At 41.5% G+C, this 26,720-nt stretch overlaps 1 protein-coding gene and 1 pseudogene across 1 annotated transcript; both read right to left on the bottom strand.

Annotated features, from left to right (window-relative positions):
- Nucleotides 1–3,500: 3,500 nt before the first annotated feature.
- NPVF (neuropeptide VF precursor) lies at nucleotides 3,501–5,249 on the bottom strand. The gene is given in 5 exon segments (XM_070425165.1): nucleotides 3,501–3,547; nucleotides 3,550–3,804; nucleotides 3,807–3,876; nucleotides 5,113–5,174; nucleotides 5,177–5,249. Coding segments are annotated over 5 exon segments (507 nt in total).
- Nucleotides 5,250–25,002: 19,753 nt separating this feature from the next.
- On the bottom strand, nucleotides 25,003–25,412 carry LOC139016013 (ferritin light chain 1 pseudogene; annotated as a pseudogene).
- Nucleotides 25,413–26,720: the final 1,308 nt, after the last annotated feature.

Consider the following 26,720-nt stretch of genomic DNA (forward strand, 5'->3'; position numbering starts at 1 on the left):
AACTCCAAACTCTCTCCCCTGCAAATGAACCTATTTTGTGTAATGATTCAGAGAAATGGTCATTTTTAGGAGCTATAAATATTCATTAAAAGGAGAGATTTATCTTTGTTGCAAAAGGTGTCAAAACTGAAGTTTTAACTAAAACTCCAAAATATAATAGATGTGAAATTCCCAAGGCAAGATCACCACTTGCAGACTTTTAAAAAAACGTATTGAGTTGAAAAAGAGGGAGAGAGAGAGGGATGCCAATTTGTTGTTCCACCTATTTACGCATTCATTAGCTGATTCTTGTATGTGCTCTGACTGGGGATCAAACCTGCAACCCTGGCGTATCAGGACGATGCTCTAACCAACTGAGCTACCCAGCCAGGGCTATTTGTAGACTTTTTGAAGGAAGTGGTTCTCCTACTTCTCAATTCTCTCACCTACTTGGAGGCTATTAAAGGATAAGATTGGGGTTTATGGGGAGATTTCTTTGGAGAGCATGTTAGCTTGCTGTGAATGCCCCTGACCTATGCCCAGATGTCCCTTCACCAGGGAGGGGCTTCCGTAGGATGAGGAAACATGCTCCATGTGGTTAAGAGAAGCAAAGAACTGGTGCCCAACTCCAGGCCAAAAAGCTGAAGCGTCTGGGGGAGGAAGAGTAGAGGAGAGCCTCCAATGTGGAGGGTGAGCCGATAGAGGGTGATTCCTGCTGTAGAGGACCCCAGAGAAAAATGGGCATGAGTGAAGTGCGTGCCTGTGCCCCAGGGTGAGGGCTGAGGTCAGCCTGGAGATTGAAAGGTATCATGGGAAACAGAAGACTTGCCAGAAGGGGGGCCCGCAATGGTGGGCGGTACCATCCTCTGGGTCCCAGGAGTGAATCTGGCTCTTTATTTATTTGTGTAGCCGGATGTTGCATGATACTGTCTCTGCTGCTCAAATCTGGAGGTGCAAAGGTCCTAAATACTATGGAAATGGCAGGAAGAAGTCTTATTCATCGGCCCCTGCTCCCCTAAGCTGGGCAAAGGGAAGTGGAGACACATAGGAGCAGCAGAATGGCAGTGCGGGCAGCCTGCAGTTCTGCCCTGGGCATGGCAAGTGGTGTCTGCATTTTCTGTGGACCAAGTGGATGCTGAGAAGGTGGCAGGCCTGAGCCCTTCTTGGGCAATAAATGGACCTGGGAGTCCAGGTGAGATGGGGGTGGTCGGAGAGATCAGGCAGCATGCAGGTCTCTCAGGTCAGCGTGAAGGTCCCTGTTGTGCTTCCCAAGAACTCCCGCGCAGAAGCAGCACTATTATGTAGAGAGGATGAGAGGGCTGCTCTTGATTCCCACCCGCACATCCTCCTTTACCCGTCCCAACACCCTGGAGAAGTAGGAGGTTGTTTTCCAGGCTCTACCACGTCCTCTCTCACCACCTACCTCTGAGGTGAGAAAGAGGAGGAGGAGAGAGCGGAGAGATGCTCCTTTCCTCTGCCGGTGCTTCCAGCAGCCAGCCCAGCCTGCGATGGGGAGGGGAAGCTGTGCTTCAGATCCAAGGTTGCGTCTTTAACTGGACTTGATGGCGTTTTTAAATACCAAGAAGTGACTAAAGAAGTCATAGAGTTTGTCCACAGCATCATTAAGGGATCTCTCCCCAGCAGGGAAAGGAGATCCGACACGGCCCAGCCAGAGCAGGGTGGATGAAAAATAACACCATTTCCGGTTTGCACCCTATGGAGTTGGATAAATTATTTATATCTGATTAAGGGCTTCCTATTCCTATGACTAAAGTCAAATAATTGCATTAGGATTGTGGCATACTGTGCTCATCAATTGTTAGTGTAGGAGTGACCAGATTTTTTTCTGCAAATTAAATACCTGAAACATTAAATGAGGAGGAAAGAGATCCTAGTTGTGTTGCACTTGAAGGGAGTGATTTGTAATGGGCACTCAGACTCACAAACTTAACATTGACTCTTCTCTCCCCCATCACGGCCCCGCTCCCAACATGTGATGAGTTGGCGAATTCTACCTCTGTGTGATATCTCAGAACCTCAGCAGGAACACCAGCGGTTTTCCTTTTCCTGATGAATAACACCCCCAGTCCTTTGCCTTGCCCTGCATATGCTCTCTGCTTCCAGTTCATCCTTCTCACCTTCTTTCCTCTCCTCTTTGCTTTGCCAAACTGAACCCCAGATGTTCTTGGCTCATGTGGCTTTAATACCTTTGCTCATATCCCCTGTCTTTGCCTGAAAGTATCCTCTTTCCTCCCACCGGTCTCTAAACGCTCAAAGTAGAGCCACCATTCAAAGTCCAACTCATGAAACATCCCTGGATTCCCAGATGAAGAAACATTCTCTTTTTGTTGACCCTTCATAGGAATTTATTAGTGCCTCTCACATCATTTCATTCATTCTGTCAAATCTTGAGGGCTTATTATGCATAAGACACAGTTGTAAGCATTGGAGATGTGGCAATGGACAAAAACTGTGGGATTTATGGAACTGAAATTCTCGTAAAGGGGACAGACCCTAAATACATAATGTTAGGTGGTGATAAGAAGATGGTAAAAAGTAAACCAGCGGTGTTCCGAGGTCTTATAATGAGGTGTTATAGCATGCCACTGTACTCCTTCCGGTCTTACCTAAAGTGTCATGTACTATTTTATCCAAAAATTTTTTACATGTACTTTCTACTAGAAAATAATAAGTAGGTAGCTTATTTGTTTTTTTAATCTCTTGTAGACCTTGCACTCTCATTTGTACATACAGTGGGGCCTTGACTTACGAGTGTCCTGACTAACGAGTTTTTCGAGATACGAGCCATCTCTCGGCTGATTTTTTGCTTTGAATTGCGAGCTAAAATTCGGGTTACGAGCCAGCTTCAGATACTCCACCGCTAGTAGGCGCAGCGAACGTCACAGTAAACGCCACAACATCAGCCCAGTATTCAATTCATTGTAATGGTGAAAATTGATTTGACATACGAGTTATGAGCTCTGTCACGGAACGAATTAAACTCGTAAGTCAAGGCCCCACTGTAGTAGATACTCAAGAAATACTTATTATTTAATAAAAAGAATGATTATAATAACTGAAATTGTTTGTGAATTGAGATCCAGAAAAGAAATTTGCAGTTGAGGAGGATAATCTTCTGATTTTGAGAACTGGGTATCCTTTGTACTTGCAGACAACTCATATGAGACCTTTTATGTTAGAGAGGTCAAATGTTGGACAATGTCATGAGCTTAAATTCCCAATCTGTCACCACATGTCCCATCTTTGTGGCTATTGGGTAATGATATGGCCCATATGGGGCTTAGGAGGAGCCATCTCATTACATTATACCTATAGTCATGTTTGCACCTGACCTTCTATAGTTCTCAACGTACAGGTGTTTATTTCCCTGGGTCTTTGCCTTCTTCCTTTTAAGAAACTTAACTTTGTTGGAAACTTCTCTGGAAAAGATGCAATCCTGTGTAGAGTTTCTGGACCAGCTGCACATAACTGCCCACGCAGTGTCATGGGTTTTCAGGTAACTACCTTGGGTGTTTTTGATCAGGATTCTGGATTTCTGGGGGCTGAAGGACAGAGCCTAAAGCAACTCACTGACAGATGGTGAATGCATGGGTCTTTGGAGCACATCACTCAGTGTCTCGGTCACATTTTTGGCTGTTGTTCTCCCAAACCTTTGTGCCAGATTAGGAACATGTCTGAGATGCTTTCCTTTATGTTCTCTCAAATCTCAGGGCAGGGTGGCCATTGCCCCAGTGCTTGCTTCTTCCACGGGCCTCCCAGGTCGCAAGGGCAAGTTTTTGTTGACGGCACGTGTGCTCATCTTCATATGTGTTTTGGACCCCAAACTTTTAATTCTTCAAAACGGAAACTTCTTTTTTCCCCCCTTTAAGTGTTCCTCTATGATATCATTAGAAATGAGAATTAAAATTATTTATTATTGTTATAAGCAATAGAGTTGAACCCCAAATGAACTTAAATCCAGACTTTAATCTGTAGAGTTGTTAAAGCTATAACCAAAGTGTGTGTTTTCATGCACACAATAATTGAATAAATAATTTGCATTAAGTTTCTGAAAGCAATCTGGTTTCTCTGTCCCTGGACTATTGTAAGACAACTATAAAATATTAATATATAGAGTGAATACAGCAATGTGTTCAAGCAGCAGGAACAAAATGAGGCATTGAAATGAGACACATGTTTATTTTACTTCCCTTATTCTTTTTCGGCTTTGGATTCATGTTGTTTATGGAGTATTTCATATATTTTTATTTTAGAGAAACCTCCCATTGCCTCTCCGTGTCTCTTGTTTCCCCCTCTGTGAAGGTCACAGTGGACACATGGCCACAGCAACGCGAGCCTGGTTTTGAGGTGCAGGTGGAGGAGGCTCCTCTGCATTTCTTTCCACCGGTTCATATTCAGAGTTCCAGTCCAAAAGCATTTCTCAAGATAAAGATGGTATTTTTATTAGTATATAAATTATATTTTTTAGTAAAGCACCAGTTAGTTTGTGGGTTATCGCCCCAGTAAGATGCCAGCTTTAAAGAAACCATTTAAAATACAGCAACTGTATAACTAGATTTATGTAATCATGAAAGTTTGTCCATATAAAGATTTTTAAATGATTGTTTTCTGATTGTAACAAGTAATATATACTCATTCCAGCAAATTTGGAAAATATCTAAGAGCACAAGGAAGAAAATAAAAATAACTTGCAAACCCACCATGTAGGGATACATATTTTAGTTAGATTTACCACAAACTTTTATTTGTTTGCTAAGTAGAAAATAGCAATGTCATATGGTTTTGTTTGTGGTTGCAGACAGTTCAAATGTCCAGCTGAAATGTATCCAGATCTTATTTTTGCAACTGTTTATTACAACTGTGTACTTCCGAGTCCACTGAAAATTATTAATGCACCCTGTGCTTGCTAAGTTGATACTGTACTTACACGGTAATTGAAGAAGCCAGGCTGTTTGCTGTTGCGTTAAACAACCTGAGTTGTAAGGAATCGCTGTCATGGGAATGCCGAAATTAGACGGAAAGCAAAGCACAAATGAACTCTTCCTTATTCTTCACAGAACCATCACATATATAGTTAGTGCTAGTCATGATAGATAGAGTTAAAGAGCTTACTTCAGAACATTTGCCATCATTTTCTTTGCTGTGAAGATTGCACATCATTAATTCATCTGCATGAAGATGGTTGATGTTAACAAGCTTGAAGTGGCTAAAGTCAATAAAATGAATCGTTTTGATGAAATAACTTGCATTTTGTCCTAAATCTAGAATTAAGTTTATAGGTGCAGCAAGATGTCTGATGTCTACAAGAAGGGAAACTGTGGTCTTTTTATACTGTCTAAAAACAGAGGCAAGTTTGCTTTACCATGGAAATCAATCCCACATGTTTTAAGTACTAATATTAATTAGAGTGTTTAACTAAAATATGTATGTAAGGAATGTGGGTAACTATTCTGGAAGACAGCAATGTTTCTGCTTGCAGATTCATTAACTTTGAAAATAATTTTCCTCATTAAAAAGGAGCTTCTAATGAGGTAAGTTTGGGGCCATACTAATTAAGATCCTGAACAAACAGAATGCTTTATTTCTCTGAGCTCAAACAAAAAATATATTGGTGTTTGCATCAATTCCTGAGAGAAGGAAAAAATAATACTCAATACATGCTAGCCACGTTAAATTTTTTTTATCCACACAAAAGAATTAGGCATACTATTTTCAAAATGTCAAACAAAATTAAGAAAGTGAAAATAGGGGCTGGGTGAAAAGGGGGAAGGGATAAAAAAAGAATGTGAAAGTAATTCTAAGTCTCATAATACCCAAATAAAATGCCATTAATTAACTTTTTGCAAAATGCTGTTTGGTTATTAAAAAGCTTCGGAGTAAATGTCAGCTGTAGCGTGAAGGGCGTGCATAAGACCATGTGATAGGCATTTTGACAAACTGGCTGTCTCGGGAGAAGCTGGAGGCAGCTCAAGGCCGTTTGTATTTGCCCTGTGGGCCTTATTTGGCAAAACTGTATAAATCATCGGGATTTTATTTTTATGAGACGCTGCATCCTACCTTCATCCTCAAAGCCCTTAAGGACCCCAGCAGAGGTTTGGTGAGTCACACACATGCTGATTTTGTCGTTCCCCTGGCCCATATTATTTAAGTAATCTCACATTGCCACAGGCACACAGACATCATGGCAAAAGAAAGGAATTTGCAGAAATAAATGCTTATGTACTGAAATGCCAAAGAGAGTCTCTTTTGGAGCAGGTGCCTGGTATTCTTAAAAGACCCACCTATCACTAGACTGCCAAGGTCAGCGGTCGGCAAACTCATTAGTCAACAGAGCCAAATATCAACAGTACAATGATTAAAATTTCTTTTGAGAGCCAAATTTTTTAAACTTAAACTATATAGGTAGGTACATTGTTATTAACTTAATTAGGGTAGTCCTAAGGCTTAGGAAGAGCCACACTCATGGGACCAAAGAGCCGCATGTGGCTCTAGAGCCGCAGTTTGCCAACCGGGCCTAGGTTCTAGGGAAATCATTACTTGTTCCTACCTGTCCATTGAACCCTTTCAGGAGAAAAAGACAGATTTCCAACACTCTAGCTACTTCTAGACACAGACACTTAGAGGTGGATTAACAAAAGAAACAATCATAAAATTGCCCTTTTTGTGTCATGAATTGTACCACCTTCTCTCACCAACCTATCACTGTCTGAGGTGTGAGATGGGCAGGAGTGAAGCCCTTTCTTTCTTTTTTTAAATAAGTTTTTATTGATTTCAGAGAGGAAGAGAGAGGTAGAGAGATAGAAACATCAGTGATGAGAGAGAATCACTGATCAGCCGCCTCCTGCACAGGGATGCAGGCTCGATCCACATCGGGGAGTGGGGGAGCCCACAACCCGAGCGTGTGCCCTGACGGGAATTGAACTGCAACCTCCTGGTTCATAGGTTGGTGCTCAACTACTGAGCCATGCTGGCGGCTGAAGCCCTTTCTTTGTAATGTAGGTCCTGAGAATAAACCAGAAAGTGGAAAACAACAGTGGGCAAACTCTCAGGTACCCCACGTCACACTTGCCCACGGCCTCTCAAGGCAGTTGACTGCATTGGCCTCATTTCTTTTGGTCTGTGGTAGCCAAGGATCCCCACAGTAAGAGGCAATTAATTAAATTCATAGTCGAATGTTAATTTTGTAAAGCCGTTAGTGGTTTATTTGGGTTTAATTTCCCTGAGGATTTAATACATTTCTCTTCCAAATTGTTTCTTTGAAAACTGCTGATGAACTTCCTTTTTTTTTTTTTGTGGTCAGTAGGTCCAAACTTGAGAAATGGGAGAAGCAAGGAGCAAGTTATGTTGGTCGAGTTCACACTCTGGAAAAAGTAGAAGGAATGGCTTGAGTCTCTTTCAAAATATGTTTGTCTCTAGTTTCAAACTTTAGCAGTTCACCAGTTTTCAGTGCTGCTACTTAGGGTCCTGGCACATCCACCCTTTGTCCAAGCCAAAATCCTTTGTAAGATCCTTGACTGTTTCCTCCTCTTTTCTGCCACTTCCCATTCTAATGAAACTTATTTCTAGTTTTGAGCTATTACAGCCAATAGATAACATTTTTTTTGAGCACCTATCATGTGCCACAAACTGTTCTAAGTACTTTGTGAATTAACTTATCTTTCATACAAATCCCATGAGCAGGTCCTGTTATTATTGTTCCTACACCACAGAAAGGGAGGCTAATGTGCAGGAGGGTTAACTTTCTCAAGTGGCAAAGTCAGGATTTGAACCCGAGCTGTCTGAGCACTCACTGTGCTAGTTTGCCCAACCACGTCTGGCCTCTCCTAACCTCTAAATAGCTCTTACATGTGTTCATGTCTTTCTATTCTTCCCGCCATTACTCACTCACCATTTTCTCCAGACTAGAACTTTTTCTTGGTCCTCTCCAATTCTTCCTCCACAGTGCAATCAGAAGAAATTTAAAACATATAATACCATCTATTTGATTTCTTCTTTAATACCTTCCTATGATTTCCCATTTCTCTGACAATCTTTAGAGCGCCCGCTTGTCATTTCTGGTACTCTTATTTCTCCCGCATTCTCTCTCTCCACTCCCTACAAACTCTCTGCTTTATGACCAACTTCTTTCTGTTCTTCCAAGTAAGTGGATGTGCTTTCTCAAGCCTCCAGGCCTCTGTTCATGATTTTCCTGTGGAATATTCGTCCACTTCTTCCACCTTTTCACTGTCTGGGTCTCAGCGGAGGCACCACATGTCTGAGAAGTCCCTCCGGACGTCCAGCTCCAATAAATGGCTTTGTCCTTCCCCAGCCGCGCCTCTGCTCACTCTCACTTGTCTTGCTTCCTTCTTTCCCCTCCGCTGCTCTGGAAATTATGAAGGCAGGACCCAGCTTGTGCAGATCCCAGTGGCATTTCCACTGGGATCTCAGGACATTTCATTTCTAAACGAATGAATACATTTTTCATTAGTTTTGGAAATCGGAGTTAAAACTGAAGTTGCTTGTTAATTAATTTTCCCAGCTTTGGCTGTCGACCAGAGTTTTCTCTCGGCTGTGACTTATACATTATTGGAGCTTAAGTTTATTGGCTTATCCTGAAATCATAACATGTTAACATCTCAGGCTTTCCAGGTCAGAGACCCATATAGGAATAGTCAGATATAAGCCGGTTGAATGTGAGTTTAGGTTTATTCTGTTGTAGTGCAACTTACAACTTATTAGGTTCAATATGTTCTGCTGGATCTTGCCATGTCGAAGGCCCCAAACACCAGGAAGGGTCTGAAAAGAGACTACACAGCCCCATGGAGGGCTTTCTGACAATGCTTTGGGGTCTCCCACCAGACAGCCTTCATAGGCTTATGGGCTCCTCTGGCTGAGGTGAGAAGGGGCTCTCTGAATCCTTATTATTTTTCCATGCCCACTAGCCACACCCTAACCTCTGGCAGGCAGTTAGAGCGGGGAACGCATCAGTTCCACCAATCGGGAACCGAACTTTTTTTTTTTTTTTTTTTTTTTTTTCTTTCAATTTGTTTATGTGATGTATCACATTTATTGATTTACGGATGTTGTACCATCCTTGCATCTCTGGGATGAATCCTACTTGGTCATGGTGTATGATCCTTCTGATGTACTGCTGGATCCGATTTGCTAAGATTTTGTTGAGGATTTTGGCATCTATGTTCATGAGGGATATTGGCCTGTAATTCTCTTTCATTGTGATGTCTTTACCTGGTTTTGGTATTAGGGTGATGCTGGCTTCATAGAATGAGCTTGGAAGCGTTCCTTCCTCTTGAATTTTTTGTAGTAGTCTGAGGAGGGTAGGTTTTAGTTCTTCCTTGAATGTTTGGTAGAACTCCCCTGTGAAGCCGTCTGGCCCTGGGCTTTTGTTTGCTGGAAGCTTTCTGATGACTGCTTCAATTTCTTCCATAGTTATTGGCCTATTGAGGTTTTTAGATTCTTCCTGATTGAGTTTTGGAATGTTGTATTTTTCTAGGAATTTGTCCATTTCCTCCAGGTTGTCCAGTTTGTTGGAGTAGAGTTGCTCGTAGTATTGTTTAACAATCATTTGTATTTCTGTGGGGTCTGTTGTTATTTCGCCTCTATCATTTCTGATTTGGTTTATTTGGGACCTCTCTCTTTGCTTCTTGGTGAGCCTGGCTAGGGGTTTGTCAATCTTGTTTATCCTTTCAAAGAACCAGCTCTTGGTTTCATTGATTTTCTGTATTGTTTTTTTGGTCTCTATTTCATTGATTTCTGCTCTAATCTTTATTATCTCCTTCCTTCTGCTCACTCTGGGGTTTTCTTGTTGCTCTCTTTCTAATTCTTTGAGTTGTAGAGTTAGATGATTGACTACCATTTTTTCTTGTTTTTTGAGATAGGCCTGTAGAGCTATAAACTTCCCTCTCAGGACTGCTTTCATTGTGTCCCAGAGGTTTTGGATTGTTGTGTTTTCATTGTCATTAGTGTCCAGGATGTTTTTAATTTCTTCTTTGATGTCATCGGTAACCCAATCAATATTTAATAACATGCTATTCAGCTTCCAAGTGTTTGAGTATTTTGGGTTGTTTTTATTGTAGTTTATTTCTAACATTATGCCATCGTGGTCTGTGAAGAAGCTTTTTATGATTTCAATCTTCTTGAATTTGTGGAGACTTTGCTTGTGACCCAATATGTGGTCTATTTTTGAATATGTCCCATGAGCACCTGAGAGGAATGTATATTCCGCAGCTGTGGGGTGAAGTGTTCTGAAGATGTCAATTAAGTCCATCTGATCTAGTGAGTCATTTAGGATTGCTGTTTCTTTGCTGAGTTTTTGTCTAGCGGATTTATCCAGTGATGTCAGTGGTGTATTAAAGTCCCCTACTATGATTGTATTGTTGTCGATCTCTCCCCTGATATCTTCCAGAAGTTTTCTTATGTATGTGGGTGCTCCTGCATTGGGTGCATATATGTTTACCAGGGTTATATCTTCTTGTTGTATTGATCCCTTTAGTATTATGAAGTGGCCTTCCTTATCTCTGGTTATGGCCTTCACTTTGAGATGTACTTTGTCAGATATAAGTATTGCTACCCCAGCTTTCTTTTCCTTTCCATTTGCGTGAAAGATATTTTTCCATCCCTTCACTTTCAGTCTGTGTGAGTCCCTTCTAATGAGGTGGGTCTCTTGTAGACAGCAGATGTATGGGTCATGTTTTTTTATCCATTCAGCCACTCGATGTCTTTTGGTTGGAGCATTTAGTCCATTTACATTTAAAGTTATTATTGAAAGGTATTTGTTTGTAGCCATTTCTTTTTGTGTGTGTGTGTGTGGCTGTTTTCTTTCTGAGCTTGATATTTCTTCTTTTTACACCAGTCCCTTTAGCATTTCTTGCATGGCTGGCTTGGTGGTGATAAACTCCCTTAGCCCTTTTTTGTCTGTGAAGCTTCTTATTTCCCCTTCAATTTTGAATGATAGCCTTGCTGGATAGAGTATTCTTGGATTCAGTCCTTTGCTTTGCATCACTTTGTAGATTTCCGTCCATTCTTTTCTGGCCTGATGTGTTTCTGTTGAGAAATCATTTGATAATCTAATGGGAGACCCCTTGTATGTTACTTTCCGTCTCTCTCTTGCAGCCTGTAAGATTCTCTCTTTATCCTGAACATTTGCCATGGTAATTATGATGTGTCTTGGTGTGGGTCTTTTCGGGTTCACCTTGTTTGGGACTCTCTGGGCTTGTGTGACTTTTTTCTTCCCCACCTCAGGGAAGTTTTCTGATATTATTTCTTCGAATAGGTTTTCTAATCCATGTTCATCTTTCTGTTGTTCTGGCACCCCTATTATTCGTATGTTGTTTCGTTTCATGTTGTCCCAAAGCTCCCTTAGGCTCTCCTCCTGTCTTTTAATTTTTTTCTCCATTTGCCGTACAGTTTGAGTGTGTTTTGCTTCCTTGTCTTCTAATTCACTAATTCGGTCCTCCGCTTCTCCCAGTCTACTGTTGATACTTTCAATGGAGTTTTTTATTGAAGCTATGTCACTCTTCATTTCTTCTTGGGACTTACTTAAGTTGTTGATTTTTTCATCTGTTTCTTCTAGCTTCTTGCATAAGTAGTTGAGTTTTTCATCTGTTTCTTCTTGCTTCTTGAACATGTGGTGCATGTACTCTAGGAACCTTATTCTGAATTCTTTTTCCGTCATGTTGCATATCTCTGTCTCACTTAGCTGCTTTTCTGGCGAGTCCTCCTTTTCTTTCCTTTGGGGGTTTCTTTGCCTACCCATGTTTGATCTCGCTGACATATGTAGATGTTGAGGTGTTCAGTGGCTGCTCCCTGGGTGGCAGGGGCTCCTTGGGTTGTGGTTGCTGCTCAGACGGTTGCGGTAGCAGCTGCTTTCCAGTTGGCAGCAGCTCCTCTGGTGGGTGTTGTTCACAGCTGTGTTGGCTCTTCTGGCTGGTGGGGGGAGGCTTCACGTACAGTTGCTGTTCCACAGACAGAGGGTGTGGTGATCAGGAGGCTGTGGTGATCAGGAGGCTGCGGTGATCAGGGGGCTGCTGTTGCTTGGATCTGCTGCGTTGATTTAAAGGCACAAAATACAACAGAGCAAGGCACAACGTACCAGGCACTGAACACAAGTATATTCACAATATTAATAACTCCAAATAAAGGTGACCAACCGAATTAAGAGAATTAGGGGATAAGGGAGAAAGAAGAGAAGAAGATAAAAGAGAGAACAGAAAAGAAAAATAAGAAAAAAACAAACAAAAAAGGAGTGCAAAAATAGAATTGGGAAAAAAGAGGGGGGAAAAAAGAGAGCGAAAAAAGAGAATGAAGTAGAAGTGGGGAAGAGACTCCCCGTATGAGGAGCAAACTCCAATAGAACTGCCACTAATCTCAACAAATTCCAGCAACAGATCCCTGGAGATGAATGCAAACTACAAACCACCAATAATATCCAGAGGGGTAAGGGAAAACAGAAGCACAAAAATAGCTGGGGTGGGGTGGGGGAGGGAAGGGAAAAACCAGCAGAAAAAAAAAGGAAAAAGAAAAAGAAAAAGAAAAACAACCTCACAACCAGTCCTAAAAAAGAAGAAAAAACACAAAACAAAACAAACAAACAAATTTAAAAAAAAAAAAAAAAAAAGCCCAATATATTCAACAATCAAGAAAACAATAGAAAGATAAGAGAGAAAGAAAAATGGTTGGAAAGTGAAGAAGGATAAAGAATAGGTGTATAAGGATTTAGAGCAGTAGATTGGAAATAGGATATATAAGTAGGGTGGAATTAGACAGGGGGTAAAAAGAGGGAATTGGGAAGGTCTGGAGCAGGAATAGGGTAAGAGAAACAGGACACCAAAAGGGGAAAAGTAAGGAAGAGGGTTTTAGCAAAGAGGTGGAATTGAGATAGGGAAAATTAATGCTAAAGGAACGATGAAAATAGAATGGAGAACACTAATCCCAAAAGAAAATAAAGAGAAAATAAAATGGCACTTTAAAAAATGGTAAAATGGTAGGAGTAATAATACTGGTTAAAAATAAAAATGTGGTAATTGAAAGGGTAAAATCAGGTGATGGAAAAAGAAGAAAAAGAGAAAAAAAAATTGGTTTCTTAGTAAAAAGGTGAAAAAATTAAAAAGAAAAAGAAAAAGAAAAAATTTGCAGTAGTGATGGTCTTTCGGTTCTTCTACTCTTCAGCCTGGTTCGCCTTGGTCCTGCCAGGTATTTAGGAGAGTGTTGCCTGCATTACACTGTTCCTCCGTGTTGTAAATCACAGTCCTGATTTTAAAGCAGGCCGTATTTGTGATCCAGTCTGCCTTAATTTGTATTCCCCTAAGAGTCAGTTTGTGGCTCAACCTCTGGGTGGCAGTGTTTTTGGGTTGGCCTCTGAGGCTATACAGCTTCTCTATCCTTTTTTAATCCTTACCCTGCTCTGTGTTGTTGGTGGGACTCGGGAACCGAACTTACTGGAGTTGGGTTTAGGATTTTTTAAGGCTCCAGTAAAATATTTAAGATTAGAAGTTTTTTGCCATGGGCTGCAAGTTTTTATTTAAATCTTTATGTAAGGACACATATGTACTACTATTTGTAATACCTTAAACAATAAAATAAAAAAATAAAAAATAAATAAATAAGTAAATAAATAAATCTTTATGTAGATGGGCCAGCTCACTCCACACATTTATCTATGTCCCCTGAGTCCACGTGAGACTTACCAGGGAGGTGGTGAATTTTAATATCCCGAGGAACCTCATTAGAGAACCCTTCTCCTCACCCTCGACCCAGAAGATTACTTCCAGGGCGTTTGCCTTTTTACACTGTTTATGTCTTCCTTCCCATCTAAGCATAATCCCATTGTGCTGTGCAGAAGAATTTATGGCATTATAGTTTTATTTTGCATTTCATGATTGCAAAGTATTTTGCAGCCATTTGTTAACTAATTTCAGGCCCTCTTTAGAGGGTGGGTGGTGGAATGACTGTATAATTCATTTCAGCATTATGTATGCACAGAGAAAGACATACCTGCCTTGGTTTCAAAGAAAATCATCATATGCAAATGGCATAAAATTACTGTTTTAAAAATGCGTGGTGGTGCCTTTGTTTTGAGATTTATGAGTGGCTTGTTATAATGAGCTTGTCACATTTGAATGCAGCTGTGTATTTACTTCTCTGCCTTTTATTATGACAGATGCCAGCACCAGGGCCTTAGAGGTGCCGACGAGAAAGGGAGACAGAGATTATTCCTCCATGTCCTAAATGCGGTTGAAATTCAATTCTAGTTGAAGTAACTTAAAGAATCAATTTGTACAATACGAGAATAAACATGAAATATTTATAAAAATTAACTCACAGGATTTATTCTAGAAGGTTGTTTAAATGGCAAGGTCCCTATGTCTAAAGGGCATAGATCAGAACAACATATTGAACAAACGCAGCCTCGGTGTTAGATCTTGCAAACCGCATGCAGTGGTAACGTTACAGAAAACGTTAAAGCGCTTGTGTGAGGCTGTTTAGGAAGCAGCCGCTCTACAGCACAGCTTTCCAATTCCAGCTTTTACGCTTTTTAATGTTCATTTTTATTGACATTTTTTTCTTTGCAGGAAAAATGTGTGATTTTTACTGGCCTGGCAGGAGGTTGTGGTACCTCTTGCCAAAGTGTCAGGTAAACTCGGAATTCTCTACATGAGGGACAAAGACCACATGTTTAGTTAAAACAACACGTAGCTTTTGTACAAATATAGGTAATGGAAACCCAGACTCTTACTTGGATTTTTTTCCTTTGGCTATTTGCGTTTGATGTTTTAAATATAAGTCAGCAGCCACCTTGTAATGCCAGCCCCAGCGGAATAATTCAGTTTCTTATAAAATGTGCACTTTTTCAATATCTTGTTTTTAGTTTTTAAATTTTTGTTTTGTTTTGTCATTGTTTTTGAGGGTTCTGCTCTAAAAAGGGGAAAGTGCTCTCCAAATAATAATTTGCTTTAATAAAAAAGAACATTTTAAACTGTCAATAACTGAGCAAGGACCTAGCCTAATCCTTACGCTTTTTCCTCCAGCCTGACCACACCTTCACTGGGGAGGAAATTGGTGGCTTAAACCTACACCAATGTGCGTTTGGGGGTGTTAGCAAAGGACAACTCACACAGGAACGAGGGCAGATGGGTAGCTAATAAAAATGAGCATCATCAGTAATTCACCCTGGCTGGTTTGGCTCAGTGGATAGAGTGTTGGCCTGTGGACTGAAAGGTCCCAGGTTTGATCCCGGTCAGGGGCACATGCCCAGGTTGAGGGCTTGATCTCCAGTGGGGAGTGCACAGGAGGAAGCTGATCAATGATTCTCATCATTGATGTTTCTCTCTCTCTCTCTCCCCCTCTCCATTCCTCTCTGAAATCAATAAAAAATAAAATAAAATAAATGTTAATATAACCCTATTAAATACATAATGAATGTAATTCTATACTGGGTGTTGTACCCGCTGAGTTTAAGAAATTAGATATTTCCCTTTGAGAACCTGTAATAAAGAAAATAGACAAAGCTGGTAAAGGTTTTAATGCTCAACCAGGCGTACAATCTTTAGGGACAGTAGCCAATTATAAACAGGCTGGAATGACCCAGAGCAGTTGTATAATGGTAGGCTTTGGCTGATGGGCTCTGGTAGAGCCCTCTCTGTCCGTATACTACCCCTCAATTTCTAGGCCAAAAGCAATGGAATCACCCTTCCTATGTTTTATATAAATAATTGATTTTTAGAGAATGAGGAAGGGAGAGCGAGAGAGAGAAACATCGATGTGCGAGCGAAACATCATTCAGCTGCCTCCCGCATACCCCCCACCAGAGATTGAGCCCACAACTAGGGCATGTGCCTTGACTGGGAATCCAACTGGCAACCTTCTGGTGCCACACTGGCCAGGGCTGTTTCCATATTTTTTAGTTTGATTTGTTTGTTTAGAGTTACCACTTCAAAACTTCCCTTAATGTATATCTTCACCTGATCTAACTTGGACAAAAATACCCAGGGAGAAGGAGCCCCAGAATCCTGGGCTAAGCAGTGCACGGCGAAAGGTGGAAGAGGAGAGAAGTCACTGTGGGCCCTCTTTGGACCTCCCTGTTTCTTGAGCAGTTTCCTCTTCTTGTAAACGTCGTGTAGCTCAGGCTTTTATATTGGCACAGCTGGAAAACCAGGCTCTCCTCTATCTGATATATTACTCAGACTCCTCGGTTGCATGTTACTGAAATTTCTAACGTGTTTAAGCAAAATGGGGAATTCATTATGAGGATACTGGGATGCCTTATGAGTGGGGTTGGGACCTATAGAACATCTGGAGTCTAGGACTCAGGTCACCACTGGGATTCTCCTGGATTCTCATGTCTTCGTTCAGTACATCAGTTTCATTGTCCCCTCCTCCTGCTGTCTTGATTTTTCCACTTCTTTACCAATTTGTTAGTCCCTTCTGAGTTTACAGCTTCAATTTCAGCCCCTCCCCCCTTCAAGAAACTGCCTTATCTCAGATTCAAAATACCAGGAAGGATTCTGATGAGCCCAGTCTAGACAAGGTGCTCTATTCTGAACCAGTCATCTGTGGCCAGGAGTGGGTCACATTGCACCAACAGAAAGTCCAATGGCAAACCTGTGAAAGAGTTGGGGGTGGGTGATGCTTCGGGGAAGACAATAGAAAAGGTGTCCAATACAGCTGCACAGATACAGAGTAAGGGAGAATCTGGACTCTCCTCTGCCTGAATCCATTTCCCTGTTCAGAGGGAAAACTACTTCCCAAGCTGATGAAGAACTAAGTTCCGAGTTGCAATCCAAGGACCACTTAACCATTCTGTGTTGGTGTGGGCATTTCTCTGTTTCTCTCTAAAGATGCTGAAGAGGTCTCTATCCTCGACCGGTGATTGCAGTAGACAGTGCTTTCATCTATGCCATCTGGGTCTTTGTTTTTGCAAGCAGGTGTTCTTGTGTGATATTTTTGTGGCTCATGTGGGGCTTTGGCAGTAAAAACAAAACAAAACAAAACAAATTCTAGATCTTCCTTCCCTCGGGGCAGCTGAGGGCACAATTCCCAGCTATTTCTCTATAAATCCATCAAAAGCAGTGCCAACTTTGAGAGCCTGTAAGATTCCCTTTCTCCCCTGGCAGGTGAGAGCCCTGGCTCAGGTGTTCTCTTTGGCATTTGGAGGTGCTCCGGTTTCCAGTGTTGTTCTCAGCACCAGATATGAAGTGCTAGCCTGAGAATTTCAAGACCAGGTGGTTTGGTCCCTAAATGGTCCTAAACTCTTTTTTAACTTGGGCCTGTAAAAAAAAAAGTTTCACATCCTTTGTTTTGCTGTGGTGATACCTACTTGCCTCATGCCTTCCCACTGGGTTTATTAAGGTCAGATGAGTTCTGTGACCTGGACTAGAGTGGTTCATTGGTTTTTGAGCAAGAAAGCTGATTTTTCTATTAAGTTGGCAGATTTGCCATTTTCTATCTGACACTTGGATAGACTCCTCTTGGGAATACTCCAAAATTTCCTCCATTATATAATGAACTGTGTGGAGATCAGTAAGGACTGTTTATTTTGGAGATAGTAAAAATAAGACTCTTGTGAATACTTCCAAATATAAGCATATATTTTTTGGTAATTAGCTTCATTGTTCTCTGTCAGTTTTTTGACAGTATTTACACTAAATTAGAAATAGTAATAATGGGACATCCTAGTTCAGTCCTACCAGCATATCTGTCTACAATAAAAATATTTGCTTTCAGTGACAGAAAGTATTTTAGAAGTGTTCATTAAAACAATTTAGATAACTGTGTATCCATTATTAATAACCCAAGGCAGGGAATTACATATTACGTGACTCATGTAACCAATAAGGAAGCTGCCATTTCCATAATTATAAAGAATTCATATCACATCCATTTTACTATTCTATATCACTTGACCCATTTATGGCTCATTTTGAAAGAGTAAGATTTAAAAATTCATAACGTTTTTTAAATGAAAAATCTGCCAAGAAATACCTCCCTTCCATAGCTAGCAGTGGGTGCTCTCCATGTAAGAGGCCGGGCCGTTTGGTCCCACACCCCTCTCCTCTAACCACACTCTCAGAGGAAGTTCCGGATGCCCTGGGTCATGCTGACCCTGTTCCTCAGGATAGAGCCCAAGCAGAGGACGCACGCTCCCCTTGGGGAAGCCTTCTGAGGGGCCAATTGTGAGGAGGATAGTTGGAGTGTGAGGGAGCGATGTAGGTTGCCCACCTTCTGGAACAAATTAAAGCCATGGGGTGAAGGGCAGGCCTGGCTGAGTCATCAGCCCAGAAGTTGATCCCAAATGTCGGTTACTGGTAGCTGCTCCTGCTGCTGCTTTTACTCTTACCACCCTCTAAGAGTCTAGTAGACCCATGGTAGGCAAACTGCGGCTCTCGAGCCACATGCGGCTCTTTGGCCCTTGAGTGTGGCTCTTCCTAAGTCTTAGGAGTACCCTAATTAAGTTAATAACAATGTACCTACCTACCTATATAGTTTAAGTTTAAAAAATTTGGCTCTCAAAAGAAATTTTAATCTTTGTACTGTTGATATTTGGCTCTGTTGACTAATGAGTTTGCTGACCACTGGTCTAGACTAATTATGGGGTGAGGGGAAGAGGAAGTGGGGTGCAGGCTGGGAGGAAGGAGGGCATAATTGAAAGTCTGATAGAAGAGGCATGTTTATCTTCTCGGTTTTCTTTCTTGCTCTGAAGAGAGAACCAAGCCTAGTGAATAATTCTTGGCCTAGTATTCCTTTCCCTCACCTCCACCCCCAATCTGAAAAGTTATTGAACTCGGAGCATCTTGTAATTAGGGTCAAGGAGATCCTCAGATTTTGGTCACACCTGAGGGCCTGGGGCAGCATTGTTTTTAATATGTAGTAAAATCAGCACCTAGAGACTCTAACTCCTCTCGCACGTGATCCAATTGCATCACCCTCCCTCTCTGTGGACGGGCCTGTGCACAACAGTCGGAGTGATTTTGATGAGATGTGACATTTGAGGACCGTGGCCACCGACCAAAGAATCTGAGCTATATTAGCCCACGTTTTACGGGCTACAAAATATACGCTGGCCAGCATTTATTGCTGGTACTGACAGCTCGAACCAAGTTTCCTAAGCCTACAGAGCAGACCACTCACTGCTGCTAATTTTACTATCAACAAATAAAGGGAAATAGGAAACAATATGGAACAGCTGAACGAGAGTGTTTTGGAGGGTGTTACACACTCAGGTGATCTGTAGGAAGGGTGACTTTTTTCCCCTAAAGCTAAAAAATGGACTCAATTTGCACAGAAATAAAATGGAAAAAAATATAATGAAGAAAGAGTTATAAGCAGAGATTCTGCACTGGCCTCTCAGGGCAGCAGTGATTACATATGAAGGCAGCCACAAGGGAAATGCTAAAAGCTCTATAGGGACATTTCCAGTATGATGGATAGAACTTTAATATTAATATAAGATTCATCATTATAATGTAAGTCATAGATCTAAATTGCCTTTCATCCATTGAATCAGTCCTTCCCAACCTATTATACAGGTAGCACATGCTTTAAACAGTGTCATATAACAGGACTAAAGTCTTTCTTTATCTGTAGTTTCTGAAGTCCTGTTCACAGAAATAGTGACCTGCTGAGTCATTCTTCTCTTACTGTGTTATCTAGACCATTTGCATTTCCCCCCTTTTGATTAATATTTAGTACACCCTAAAATATACATACATTGTATATTTTTCACAAATAGAAAAAGATATTTTTTCACATACATGCAGTGCATTTAAAGGGAAGAGTTGATTATTAATCTACTTGTTGATTATTATACAAAGGGGAAGAGTGTTTGGTAGTTGCCTAGTGCATCATCACTGACCCTGGGCGTGTGTATTGTTCAGTCATCTCACTCTGGGTTTTCCAGTCTTGTTATACTGACATAAAAAAAATGTTGGCATGGCCTTGCTAGAATTCATCCCGTAAGACAATGACAACCTTTTGGAATGAGAATGATTGTAGTGTTGATAGCAATAATAATAAACGCTAAAACTTGTCTGCTGCTTTTTCCAACAGGGATTTGAACATTCATTGGTGGAGCATACAATCACCTATTCTTATCTTTGTCCAAGATACACATGAAAATAAATCCATGAGTATAGATCACAAATTAAGTGTGAATACGGACAAGTCAGACCCTCAAGTTCTATAAAGAAAACGGTGCTTTCCAGAGTATGGTAGCAGAGAGAACGAAGATGGTGGCGTAGGCAAACACCTGTGCTCATTGCCTCTCACAATCACATCAAAATTACAACTAAAATACAGAACAACCATCAACCAGAACCACTAGAATGCTGGCTGAATGGAAGTCCTACAACTAGAGAAGTAAAGAAGAAAGCACACTGAGACTGGTAGGAGGTGTGGAGCACTGAATGGGCTGGTCTGGCACCCACATGGGCCACTTTTTTAATTGGGAGGGAGATTGCCTCTGTGGAGGGCACCTAGAAGAGCAAGGGGTTCCAGTCCCACACCAGCCCCCCAACTCAGGATCCCAGAGCTGGGAAAAGAAGTCCCTACAGGCAGTAAGAACTACGGGCTGTAAAAACCAGTGCGGATTGGGGCTCAGTGACACAGAGGCAGCTGGTGACCCAGCTGCTCCTCTTAAAAGGCCGGCACCACAAACTGAACTTACAAGCTCCCGCTACCTCTGAGCTCCAATGCCAGGGCAAGGCTCTGGGGGATCCAGACACATACGAAGAGAAACTGGACTCTCTGTCATCGGGGCAGGAACTCGGGGGCGGCTTTCTTCCAGAGGAGGTGCTTGCAGCGGTCCTTGTTCCAGTGCTGGGACCTCCCTGGTTGCAGGGGAGCCATTTCTGTTTGCTCCACCTGGTGATTCCCTGAGACCTTGCCCGACCCAATTTACTACCCACCCAAGTTGTGTGCAGTGGCTTTTGCATATGAATGGCCTGTCCTTTCTCAGGTTAAAACCACAAAACAAGTTGAAGCTGGGTCAGGAAGCCCCAAACCTATCAAGAAAAGGCCCAAGAATCAGCACCAGCACCAGCCTGCCTTGCTTCACAGCTGGGCCTTGCCTGGGCACTTCCAAGCCCGATACAAAGAGGAGGAATCTGCAGATCTCTTGGAGAACCAAGAGCCAGTGTACACAGTGGTCAGTGTCAGACCATACCAGATTATAACTTTACACATCCATAAGTGACATACTCAAGGGGCAGATTCAGTGAGCACCAAAGCTCCACTGAAGCAAGTTCTGCTCCATAAGGGTATCTCCTGTACAGCAGCTCTCCTACTGTAGTCACAGCTGGTCCTCACAGCCAATTGGCCTGGAGGTCAATTCCTCCCAATGACACCAGCAGCAATCAAGGCTAACTACAACAAGACTGTGCACACAGCCCACAAAGGGGTGTACTTAGAGCAGTGGTTCTCAACCTTGGCTGCACATTAGAATCACCTGGGAATCTTTTTAAAATCCTGATTTCTGGGCCTCATCCTCTGGAAATTCTGTTACTTTGTTATGGGGTGGGGCCACAACATTAGTAACAAAGAAACAGAATTTCTGGAGGATGAGGTCCAGAAATCAGGGTCTTAAAAAGTTTCCCAGGAGATTCTAATGTGCAGCCAAGGTTGAGAACCACTGACCTAGAGTGTCCACCTCAGGTGATTGAGAAGGCTGAGCCACTACACAAGGACACCTACAACAGAAGGCCACTCTATCAACTCAAGGAGACTTAGCAGCTCTACCCAATACACAGACACAAACACAGGGAAGCAGCCAAAATGTGGAGACAAAGAAACATGTCACAAATGAAAGAAATGGAAGAAAGAAAACTACTAGATATAGAGTTCAAAACCACAGTTATAAGGTTACTTAAGAATCTTCTAGAAACCTCCAAGGGACTTAGTGAGACTTTCAAGGATCTTAGTGAAAATGCCAAAAAAAAAAAAAAAAAGGAAAAAAAAAAGAAAAAAGGAGAAGGACTGGTCAGAAATTAAGCATACACTAACTGAAATAAAGAATAATATACAGGGATTCAACAGTAGACTAGAGGATCCCAAGAATCAAATCAATGATTTGAAATATGAGGAAGCAAAAAACACCCAACCAGAAGAGCAAAAATAAAAAAGAATCCAAAAATATGAAAAGAGTGTAAGGAATCTCTGGGACAATTTCAAGTGTACCAACATTTGCATTATGGGGGGTGCCAGAAGAAGAGAGAAAGCAAGATATTGAAAACGTATTTGAAGAAATAATGACAGAAAACTTCTCCTACCTGGTGAAAGAAATAGACTTATAAGTCCAGGAAGCATAGAGGACCCCAAACAAGAGGAACCCAAAGAGGACCACACCAAGACACATCAAAATTAAAATGCCAAGGGCTAAAGACAAAGAGAGAATCTTAAAAGCATCAAGAGAATAGCAGTTAGTTATCTACAAGGGAGTACCCATACAACTGTCAGCTGATTTCTCAACAGAATCTATGCAGGCCAGAAGGGAGTGGCAAGAAATATTCAAAGTGATGAATAGCAAGGACCTACAACCAAGATTACTCTACCCAGCAAAGCTATTATTTAGAATTAGAGGTCAAAGAGCTTCACATACAAGAAAAAGCTAAAGGAGTTCATCATGACCAAACCAGTATTACATGAAATGCTGAAGGGTATTCTTTAAGAAGAGGAAGAAGAAGAAAAATAAAAATATAAAAAATATAAACAACAAAGTGGCAACAAATACATATCTATCAACAATTGAATCTAAAAATCAAATGAATAAAAAATCTGATGAACAGAATAAACTGATGAATGGAATAGAATCAGGGTCATGGAAATGTAACAGACTGACAATTCTCCTAAGGAAGGGGATACTGCCCGGGGGGAGGGGGGCAGGAAGAGATTAGACAAAGATCTTATATGCATGTAGGCATTACCTATGGACACAGACAATAGGGTGGCGAAGGCCTGGGGTGGGGCGGGAACCAGGAGGGGGGAAAAAGAGGGACATTTGTAATAATCTCAACAATAAAGATTAAAGAAAGAGAAAAAGAAAAGGGGGCTTTCCTTAGGCCTGGGAGTCACTGCATATAATGTCACTTTTTTATAGACTCCCTCGTGCTCATTGGCTTCACTCCATTCTGGTTACTCATGAGCCCATGGAGTAACCAATGTTAACACTTGGGTGTATCATCTCATGTAATTGGTTGGCATAACTTTTGAGGGTGTAAAGTTTCTAAAAAGTCCTGCTATAAAGAAAACTGCTTAAGGTTGTAGGATTCAGCATTTCCTAAACTTTCTTTTGATTGTAGGGTCCTTTTTTTTTTTTCTTAAATAAGGTCTATGAACACATTGGAGAATGCTGGCCAAAGAGAGAGGTCTTCATGAACTTGGCCTCTTCTATTTTCAGGCTTTGATTTTCACTGGAAATTTTTCAATGAACCCCAATCTATTCCTTAAGTCCTGGCTCAGGTGTCAGCTTCCTCTGTGGAGATTTCTCCTCTTGTGCTAGAATAGATATGTAATTGTTTCCTTTTGCTTCCTACCCCCATCACATTTGTGTGTGTGTGTGTGTGTGTGTGTGTGTGTGTGGCAGCCCTATGTTAATGTTTAGATCATGAGCTAATTTACTTATATTGTATTTTCCCCCTTCTAATCTATAATTTCCTTTATTTAAAGGAGTGTGTTTTTCTTCTTAGTACCCTACAGAGTGCCTGGCTCATTTTAAGAGGTCAATAAGTATCTGCTGAAGGAATGAATAAGCAAGCAGAGCCTGGGAACTTAAGAAGAAAGATTATCTTTCTGATGTGTTGATATATGATTAATGAATGAACTCTTTTGAGTTAAGTACTTTTTTCCATTATAGTGAGTAATTTCCATCCAGTTGATTGGATTGAGATAGTCTCTGATGTGAAATGGTTAATCATTTAGTCTACAAAAAATACAAGATTGACTGTGGTTCAGTCTGTTTTCCACTTTGTATAGACATGAGCGGTATAGATGAGAAATTCTAGCACCCAGTTCTAACAGAGACTTTTAAAAATTTATACTCACAATCAGTCCATAACTCAGAATTTTCTCTTTTTTTAACTGCTATGGGGGAAAATAGAATTTATAGATCTTTTAAAAACCTAGCATTATTGATTTAAAGGACTACAGATTTTACTATATTATGCTTATAGCCTTTTTATTTATACTACTTAAAACATTTATTTCTGTTATACTCTAGGTTTCAGGCTTACAATTTGTGTTGTGGTTTATTCTTAATCTTTCTTTCTTTCTTTCTTTCTTTCTTTCTTTCTTTCTTTCTTTCTTTCTTTCTTTCTTTCTTTCTCTCTTTCTTCCTTCCTTCCTTCCTTCCTCCCTTCCTTCCTTCTTTCCTTCCTCTCTTTATAAAATATTTTAAAAGATGTTCTAGAATAAAGATAATACCCCTCTCTGGCTCTACCCCATTCCAGTTCTATGCCCATGGAGTGACCAATGCTAACACTTTGGTGTGTCACTTCATGTATTCGTTGGCATAAATTTGAGGGGCATGTGAGGACCCAGGCCAGGATGGAGGCTAGAAGGCTATGTTTACAACATTGTTTTAAACATGTCCCTATTCTCTCTCTTTTTAAAAATTAAAGTATAGTTGACATACACTATTATGTTAGTTTCAGGTGTACAACATAGTGATTTGCCATATATAGTCCTTATGATATGATTACCATAATAAGTCTAGTAACCATCTGTTACAATACAAAGTTATTATGATAATATTAACTATTTTCTCCTATTGTCTTTTTTTTTTCCTGCAAAAAGCTTTATTGTTTCATTTGGTCCAATGCATGGGAGAGGGCTTCAGGGTGGTTAAAACAATGGCTAGTAGTTTTGGGAAGAGGCTCAGGAAAAAGCCAGACACCAGGGGGTGCAGAGGGGCCTCTCAAAGGCCTCTGGGCTCCAAAGGCTCCTAGTTGTGCTTGGGGGAGCCTTTCCAAGAGATACTCGCCCAGCCCAGCCTGGGGGCCGGCAGCCTGCAGAGGGGAGTCAGGTGTTGCCCATCTTCTTGATGAGTTTCACCTGCTCATCCAGGAAGTAGTTCTCCAGGAAGTCACAGAGATGAGCGTCTGCGCAGGCAGAACCCAGGGCCTGCAGCTCCACAAGGGCCTGGTTCAGGTTCCTCTCCCAGGCCAGGGCGGCTTCCATGGTGCCCTGAGTTTTGCCCACTCGTCCTGGGGAGGCTTCAGCACATCCTGGAAGAGAATGAGGCCACCGAGCTTGTTTTGCAACTTTAAGAGACACTCAGCACCCTCACACTTCTTCTCTGCCAACTCTTGGAAGAGGTGGCCCATGTCCTCGTGAACCACATCATCCCCATGGAAATAGAAGCCCCGAGAGAGGTAGGTGTGGGAGGCCTGCAGATGCAGGTTGGCCAGGCGGTTGACTGCAGCCTCCATCTCGGTGGAATAATTCTGACGAATTTGGGAGCTCATGGGTGTTTGGCAATAAGTAGTTCAGGTAGAAAGAAAACCCGGTGTGTTGGCTGGTTCTGGAGGTGGTTCTGAAGGTGGTGACTGGATAAGATGCAGGAGTGTGGCCAGAGGCTGGAAGAAGGGGCGTCCCTGGGTCTGTTCCATCCAAACACGGTTGAAGCAAGAGACAGATCTGAGACCACAGAGGGCACTCTCTCCTATTGTCTTTTAAAGATGATTCACAAAGCCCCAACCTGGTAAGGACATTAAGAGAGGGGAATTAATATGCCCATGAAACTTAATTATGTTTCTATCATAGAGACTAGGCTGGCTAATTAGCTAGGGTTAAGTCAGCTCATTCTGCAGTGTTGTCAGAACATGAAAAAGGGGCAGCGCACCTGATTGGAAGAGGAGGAGGAAAAAGGAATTAAACCAGAAAGGTTGTTGGATTGGGGTCAGGAATACACACTATCTACCTGCCCCTCCCCCATCCTTTATTTATTTATTTATTTATTTATTTATTTATTTATTTATAGCTAAGTGACACTCATGGGTACCCCTGGTATCATGGGGAAGGCCTAAAGCAAAAGGGATGAGAGTAGTTGGGGAGGAGAGAATGGAGAGGAAGAGAATCAGAGGAGGGGGAGAGTGAGACTAACTATATGATGTAGTGGGCTAAGCACTTGATTCAGAAAGCAGATTTCTAACAGTACAGTGGGGCCTTGACTTACGAGTGTCCCAACTAACGAGTTTTTTGAGATACCAGCTGTCTCTGGGCCGATTTTTTGCATTGAGTTGATAGAGTAATTTGAGTTAATGAGTTCCTTAACGAGCTCGGTCTCGGAATGAATTAAACTCATAAGTCAAGGCCCCACTGTATTTAGAAAGCACTCAATTTAGAAAATTCTAGTTTTCAGCTTCTGTGTAATCTTGGGCAATTATTTAGCTTATTGTTTCTTCATGTGAAAGTTAATGGGTTGCCAGATGATCTCTAAGGACTCTAAAAGTCACTGTTGGTGATGTGAGAGAAAGAATTTGAGAGAGCTGGAGGAAAGAAGGAGATATGTATGTATATGATCGGCGAAGGTCATTCAACTCAGGTGCCCTTGAACTTGTCTGCTCAGGAGCAATATCTACTTCCTCAAATATGGGGGACAATTGACTAGATCTAAAAGTTTCTGTTCATTAGCTGGGGTGGAGATGAGAATCTGGCTAATAGAGAAAGGGGCTGTTTTATATTTGACCCCGGCCAGGAAGCCAAAAGATGGTGGGCCATAGATAGAGTCCTGATTA

The sequence above is a fragment of the Myotis yumanensis genome, unplaced genomic scaffold, assembly GCF_028538775.1.
Source record: "Myotis yumanensis isolate MYYU_CA2020_CCGP unplaced genomic scaffold, mMyoYum1.0.hap1 SCAF_9, whole genome shotgun sequence".
In the NCBI taxonomy this organism is placed as follows: domain Eukaryota; kingdom Metazoa; phylum Chordata; class Mammalia; order Chiroptera; family Vespertilionidae; genus Myotis; species Myotis yumanensis.